General features: G+C 35.0%; 2 protein-coding genes across 4 annotated transcripts in view; one reads left to right on the forward strand and one right to left on the reverse strand.

Annotated features, from left to right (window-relative positions):
- Nucleotides 1-839, reverse strand: part of LOC107610932 (cytochrome P450 76C4-like) — a 2,888-nt gene extending 2,049 nt beyond the window's left edge. Inside the window, exon 1 of the mRNA XM_016312909.2 lies at nucleotides 513-839. Coding sequence (XP_016168395.1) covers nucleotides 513-839 — 327 coding nt within the window. The remainder of the gene's footprint in view (nucleotides 1-512) is intronic.
- LOC107611971 (phosphatidylinositol 4-kinase alpha 1-like) lies at nucleotides 2,939-4,880 on the forward strand. Of its 3 annotated transcripts, none has more exons than XR_001613551.2 (3): nucleotides 2,939-3,023; nucleotides 3,293-3,465; nucleotides 3,552-3,784. XR_001613551.2 is itself a non-coding variant. In XM_016313827.2 (3 exons), the coding sequence occupies exons 1-3, from the start codon at nucleotides 3,160-3,162 to the stop codon at nucleotides 3,646-3,648; spliced, it is 288 nt and encodes a 95-aa protein (XP_016169313.1). In that variant the 5' UTR covers nucleotides 3,020-3,159; the 3' UTR covers nucleotides 3,649-3,784. The 3 variants fall into 3 exon arrangements, 1 of the variants encoding a protein (XP_016169313.1); XM_016313827.2 differs by having other exon boundaries at nucleotides 3,020-3,177; XR_001613550.2 differs by lacking the exon at nucleotides 2,939-3,023 and adding an exon at nucleotides 3,788-4,880 and having other exon boundaries at nucleotides 3,030-3,465; nucleotides 3,552-3,674.

A 7,847-nucleotide genomic window follows, 5' to 3' on the forward strand; every position in this document is an offset into this window, starting at 1 on the left:
TCCATCAATAAATTATTTTACAAAAGAAATATAAAAATATTATATACAAATAAAAAATTAATTATTAAATTAATTATTATATATTTGTGTATAAACATTTTTTTTATTTAACTTATTTTAATATTTATTTTATATTTTATTATATATTTTATATGAATAACTGATTTAGTGACTAATTTTCTATAGTTAAAAGAAATAATATGTATAAGCTACTAATATGTTTCAACTTTATCTTTTTCACAAGAATATTTCTTTTATAATTTTGAGACAAATATATTTGGTTGCAAAACCCCTTAAAAAAAATTAAAAAAGTGATATTGTGGTACTTTTCTAACGGAAAACTTATTTATTTAGTATATTCTTGAGAAGTAACAAAATGGTGAAGAGAATTTGAAAAAAGTTGAGAATTTTAATGGAAAAGAAAAACAAAAAATAAATACTAAAATTAACCAAAAATGAAAAATATAAAACATTATGATTGCAACAAAGGGAGAGGAGATCAATATATATACCAAGAACAAATGTTTGATCTTTTCTGTGTCCATTTTCTGACCTTTCTCTTGAGAAATGTTCAGGAGTGCCTCGAACACATCCTTGTTTGATGACTTTGCAACATAATTCTCCTCTTCTCTTAGCTTCAACCTTTTATCAATATGGTCATTAAAAATATTAAACAGCATGGGAATGTAAGTTCTTGAAGACCACCTTATGCCATGTAGGTCAAATATCGTCAAAAATGGAAAAACATCTCCCAAGTTTGGTGTTGCAATTGCTCTAGCCAAATTCCCCACCATGTCCTTGTACTCATCAATTTCACCGATAGATTGAACAAGATCCATAGAGAAAAATGTCTTTGACAATAAATTAAGTATCATCTTAAATGATAATCTTCCAATATCAATTGCTTCACCATTTAAACTAGATGTGTATGAACATCACTAATGAGTTCTTGCACCATCTTGAGCCTAAGTTCTTGGCTTGCATCTAGGGTTTTGTTGGAAAACATAGTGTTATTGCAAATTCTCCTAAGGTCTGTCCAAATTGGTGAAATTGGAAGAAAGGCTAATGAAAATTGATAATGATTTTGAACTGTTGCTGCTTGAGGAATTTTTCTATCTGAGAATAACACATCATTAGTTTGGAGAATCTCTTTGGCAAACTCAGGTGAAGAAATAACTATGGTGGTTAATTGACCTATCAAATGCATTATCATAGGGCCATGAACCTTAGCAAGATTTGCCAATGTTTGTTGTGGTTTTTTTCTTAATTCACCAATGCTTCTTACTATAGCAAGAAACGAAGGCCCTGGTGGAAGCTTGTATTTTGATTTTGTGTTTCTTGCATGAAGTAGTGATGAATGTAGAAATTGTATGACTAAAATAATGCATGTAACTAAGAAAATCATCAGCATTGCACTTACAGAATATAATAGAATTCTGATCTCTCACAATTCACAAGCCAAGTTATAATAAAAAATAAAAAAAGTGTAAGAAATAAAAGGGTAACCCAATTCATTTGGTGCTTTAATTACTTGATATGGCAATGCGTATATATAATACTGAAGTTAAGCATCAAAAGTCAATGGGATTGCATCATTCTAACTGTCCTTGTTTTGGGGGGACTTAATCATCCTAACTTTTATGAAAGGTCAAGATGTGAACACAGTAGTAGTCTAGTAGCCGTCACTATATATAGCGTTGAGGCCTGGGCCCAGGGGGCTGCAACCATTTTCTTGGTGCCATTCGTATTATTTAATTTCATGTTTAATTTGTTCATTAATTTAATTCATTATTAATTTTCTTTTTTAATTCTCTTGGTGCCAGCCGTACATTCTGCCGACATATTGCTGTTATATTTCAACAAAAATGAAATAGAACAAAGAGAATATATCATAGTTCTCAAATCCAACTTATCCGATCGATTTACCGAAAATTTGATCACTCAATTACCTGATCGAGTTAAGCCACTCGTTGGATCGCTCAAACATTGAATTTACTGAAAATTTGGCCAATGGATGATTAATATTTTTGTGCTATTTAATACAGTTGATTCAACATATTCAGGGAGAGATGTACTATGTAAGTTGTGAGAGCAACTAATTGATTTTCTGCACGTGATTTCTATATTATCATACTTATCAGATTTTCTTTTTTACAGTACGGTTGTTAAAGGAGTTGTTTGTAAGAAGAATGTGGCTCATCGTCGCATGACATCAAAAGTTGATAAACCTCGCTTGTTGATCCTTGGAGGGGCTCTTGAGTACCAGCATGTTGCTAATCTGTTGTCTAGTGTAGATAATTTATTACAGTAGGTTTTAATTGCGATCCATTTATTTATTTATTTATTAACTTGCTCATATTGTGGTGCAAATGCTATTATCACGAGTTCATGTTATTGGATTTACATTCTCTATATAGGAAATGGACCATATGAAGATGGCAATGGCAAAGATAGCATCTCATCAACCAAATATCCTTTTGGTAGAGAAATCAGTCTCTCGATATGCCCAGAAATATCTTCTTGCAAAAGACATATCTCTGGTACTTAATGTTAAGAGGCCGCTTCTGGAACGCATAGCACGTTGCACAGGCACTCAAATTGTGCCTTCAATTAATCATCTTTCATCACCAAAGTTGGGTTACTGTAAAGCTTTTCATGTTAGTTTGTTGAAAATCTGAGTAGTGCTGCTGCTCAAGGTGGTAAAAAACCAATGAAAATATTGATGTTTTTTTACCGCTGTCCAAAGCCATTTGGTTGCACAGTTCTAATCTAATCTTATTTTATAGAAATTTTATTGTTATTATTTTATTATTATAAAAAAATCTTCTGGAGACTTTAACTTGTAAATTACAAATCATGTAAAATATGTGTGCACTAGCAACCACAAAGACATGTGTCTTTTTCAAAGAAAAAATATAATTTAATTGTCATTACTACCAACTACACATCATTAATATTTTTCTAATTTTGACATCATTGAACAGATTTTACTTAAAGGTGCTGATGAGGAAGAATTCAAGAAGGTAAAGCATGTGGTTCAGTATGCAGTTTTTGTAGCTTACCATATGGCTTTGGAGACATCTTTTCTTGCTGCTGAAGGATTAGGAATCATAAATGATCCTACTGTAAATGGTTATGGACCTGCAAAAAAATTAGATCATGGCATCAATAGATTTTGTAATATCCATTTCATGAATGATCCTACTGTAAATGTTTATTCTTTATTTTAGAATCTATTGTGTGTTTGCAAATTATCCTTAATAGTCTGTATCTGTTTTTTTTTTTATTTTAGAATGGATCATTCCTAGAGTCGCTGCCTGTCGTAAGGCAACATATAATTGATGGTTTCAGTCCAAAGGTTCTAAACATTTTTACAAGAGAGTTTGATTTCTTTGACAAGGTTACATCCATATCCGGTGTACTATTTTCACTTCCTAAGGAAGAACGCCGAGCTGGTATCCGAAGGTATGGACAGAACCTGAAAGCATAAAAATTATGTGAATTCTTAAGTTTAATTTTATTGTTTGATTGAAGTTAATGCTTCTGTTCAGGGAATTGGAGAAAATTGAATTGAACGGTCAAGACCTTTATCTACCAACAGCTCGTAACAAGCTATTTTTGCATGTTTACTATATTTTTAACTTTTAACTCCTCCAATTCAACGAATAACCTCGGTGAGACGGGAGATATATTGGGTTGATGATGTTTGTGTTGGAGACAAAATTGTAATTTCAAGCACATTCTACACCTAATTCAAATAAATTGTTGTTCTATTTATTATTCATAGAATTGTGAAGTCTTTCTGGCAACGGTCATGAAATCATATTCATATATATTCATACCTCTCACTCTCACCTTCCATGAACAAGGCAAAAGCAAGGTATTTATTTATCTGATCTTCTCCCGTTTGAACTAATCATGATTTAGAATCTATATGCAAGTTGATGGTAAGCTTCTCTTAATTTGGTGTTTGCTTTCAAAGTTGTTGATGGTACAAATCTAGAAGAGATAGAGATAACAACACCTGCTTTTAACGAAGCAAATTTTGAGAAGGTTGAAAGGCTAATTGATAAACCCATATTTTATGATATATATTGTGCTCAATTCAAGAGATTTATTCAATCCTTCACCCACTTATTCATGTAAATTGCATGGTTTTACTTTCCCTTCCTTATTATGTGATATATGTGAATTACATGTTTCCTATGCTTTAAAAATAATTATCTTAATTACCCTTTATTACCATTCGATGCTGTGATTTGTGTGTTAAGTAGTTTCAGATCTTCTAAGGCAGGAATGACTTAAAGGATGGAAAGGAAATATACAAAAATGGAAGAAAAACAGGGAGTTTTTGCAGAAACTGGCAGCGACGCGAACGCATGGACGACGCGGCCGCATGCCCAGCACGAAAAGGGAGCGACGAGGACGCGTGATTGACGCGACCGCGTGCCTTAACAGAACACAGATGACGTGGACGCATGACCGACGCCAACGCGTGACCAGGAAAACTTCAGATGACGCGACCGCGTGACAGACGCCACGCACCAGAAATTACAGAAAACGCTCCCAGCGATTTCTGAAGCCCTTTTTGGCCCAGATCCAAGTTCAGAGAGCACAGATTAGATGATATAAAGTGGGGGAAATGCATCCATTCAGGGAAAGATCTCCAATTAGTTACTTTTGATGATTTAGATGTAGTTTTTAGAGAGGGATTCTCTCCTCTCTCTTTTAGGATTAGGATTTAGGATTTTTCTCGCTTTCATGATTATCCCTTTTTATCAGGTTCAATATTCCTTTTCATTATTTTCTCAATTTAATTCATGAAATTTTCCATGTTACAATTGATTTTCTATTTAATATATCTTGAGGTATTTCAGACTTATGATTGCTTTCTTTAATTTATTAATATTCCCGATTTATCCAAATTATTTTCATTTAAGTAGAATTTCTTCCTTTTTGGCTTTGGTTAAATAATTGGTGACTCTTGAGTTATCAAACTCATCATGATTGATAATTGTTACAGTTGCTAATTGACTTGAATTCCAATAACTTTAGTCTTTCCTTAGGAATTGACTAGGACCTGAGGATCAAACTAATTAGTTCACTTGACTTTTCTTTGTTTAGCAAAGGTTAACTAAGTGGAATTAAAACTCAATTCTCATCACCGTTGATAAGGATAACTAGGATAGGACTTCCAGTTCTAATACCTTGCTAAGAGTTTATTTTATTATTACTATTTTATTTTTCTCATCATTTAACATACTTCTTCCTTACTTTCAAAACCCCCCAATTTACAAGACTCATAACCAATAATAAGAACATACTTCCCTGCAATTTCTTGAGAAGGCGACCCGAGGTTAAATACTTCGGTTATCAATTTCAAAGGGGTTTGTTACTTGTGACAACCAAAACGTTTATAAGAAAGGACTTTTGTTGGTTTAGAAGCTATACTTGCAACGGGAATTTATTCTGAATTCTAGACCACGCAAACTTCTTCACATGCATCTGTGTCCTGATCAAAGTCTTCAATGTCTTCCTCATCACTTAAGTCATAAGCTGGAGGTTGAGAGAAATCTACCTCAACGTCATCTTCGTATTCACTTGGATAAGGTTCTTCAGGCTCAAGGAATTCAGTTGTGGATGTGAGTTCGTGACTAGGAGAGCTTGAGGCAAGATCGTCACTGCCCATGGAATCAACTTCTTGGTCTGTTCCGTCCAATTTTTCACAAAGTATATGCTGTGGAGGTTGTGCACTGTCCTCCTTGACATCAATTTTGGATTTCTCAGCGGAATCCTTTATGGCTCTTGATTCCCACGGAGGTTCAGCATCTCTTAAATCTTCAACCACTTCTTCCTCTACAACTATCATGGCTTCCTCTACTTGTTCCAGTACAAAGACATGCTCTTCATTGTCCACCGGGGTCTCTAGTGTTTCCTTCATGCCACGCTCTTCTTTTGATTTCCCACATGCAGCTATGGGAGTACTTTGAGTTCTCAGATGTCGGGAAGCTATTAAATTTACTACCTTAGTTACGGTAGTAGTGAGTTCCAGGACACTCTTTTCCATCTTTGCTTGCCCTTGAAGAAGAACACGCAGTCTGTTGTCCATAGGAGGTTGGGGTGGGTGTGAGGGTTCATTGGTTGGGAAGGGGGTTCAGAAAAAGAATGTGGTGGTTCTCGGGAGTAATTGGATTGGGATTGTGGTGGATAAGGGTCATACGGTGGTGCATGGTGAAAAGGAACTTGTGAGTGTGGTGGTTCAAATCTACGTTGAGAGGGTGGTCTATAAGCACAAGGTGGGGCTTGTTGGTAGTTACAAGGTGGTCCACCATATCTATCAGCTTGGTATGCATTGTAGAATGGTCTTTGTCCATGATATCATGGAAGGGGTTGTTGCCTAAAGGGGTGATCAGATCCTCTTGGCTCCATCCATCGTTGATTGCATAGACCTTGATGCATATTCCTATTATAGCTTTCACTCCTTTCAACAATATTAGAACCAAACTCAAAGCGAGAGGGGTGAGAATTCATAGTAGCTAATAGAAATAAAAGGAGAAAATAAATAAACAAGCAAAAAAAAAAATTTACAATAACCAATAATAAGGCACACGTTTGCAACTCCCCGGCAACAGCGCCATTTTGAAGAGAGAATTTTTGCGTAGTCTAGAATTCAGAATAAATTCCCGTTGCAAGTATAGCTTCTAAACCAACAAAAGTCCTTTCTTACAAACGTTTTGGTTGTCACAAGTAACAAACCCCTTTGAAATTGATAACCGAAGTATTTAACCTCGGGTCGTCTTCTCAAGGAATTGTAGGGAAGTATGTTCTTATTATTGGTTATGAGTCTTGTAAATTGGGGGTTTTGAAAGTAAGGAAGAAGTATGTTAAATGATGAGAAAAATAAAATAGTAATAATAAAATAAACTCTTGGCAAGGTATTAGAACTGGAAGTCCTATCCTAGTTATCCTTATCAACGGTGATGAGAATTGAGTTTTAATTCCACTTAGTTAACCTTTGCTAAACAAAGGAAAGTCAAGTGAACTAATTAGTTTGATCCTCAGGTCCTAGTCAATTCCTAAGGAAAGACTAGAGTTATTGGAATTCAAGTCAATTAGCAACTGTAATAATTATCAATCACGATGAGTTTGATAACTCAAGAGTCACCAATTATTTAACCAAAGCCAAAAGGGAAGAAATTCTACTTGAATGAAAATAATTTGGATAAATCGAGAACATTAATAAATTAAAGAAAGCAATCATAAGTCTGAAATACCTCAAGATATATTAAATAGAAAATCAATTGTAACATGGAAAAGTTCATGAATTAAATTGAGAAAATAATAAAAAGAAATATTGAACCTGATAAAAAGGAATAATCATGAAAGCGAGAAAAATCCTAAATCCTAATCCTAAAAGAGAGAGGAGAGAACCCCTATCTAAAAACTACATCTAAATCATCAAAAGCAACTAATTGGAGATCTCCCCCTGAATGGATGCATTCCCCCACTTTATATCATCTAATCTGTGCTCTTTGAACTTGGATCTGGGCCAAAAAGGGCTTCAGAAATCGCTGGAAGCGTTTTCTGTAATTTCTGGTGCATGGCGTCTGTCACGCGGCCGTGTGGGTCACGCGGTCGCGTCATCTGGAGTTTTCCTTGTCACGCGTTCGCGTCGGTCATGCGTCCGCGTCATCTGTGTTATGCTTAAGGCGCACGGTCGCATCAGTCACGCATCCGCGTCGCTCTCTTTTCGCGCTGGACATGTGGCCGCGTCGTCCATGCGTTCGTTCGCAGCTAGTTTCTACAAAAACTCCATTTTGTGCTTTCCTTCCATTTTTGTATGTTTC

Source organism: Arachis ipaensis, chromosome B08 (genome assembly GCF_000816755.2).
Source record: "Arachis ipaensis cultivar K30076 chromosome B08, Araip1.1, whole genome shotgun sequence".
In the NCBI taxonomy this organism is placed as follows: domain Eukaryota; kingdom Viridiplantae; phylum Streptophyta; class Magnoliopsida; order Fabales; family Fabaceae; genus Arachis; species Arachis ipaensis.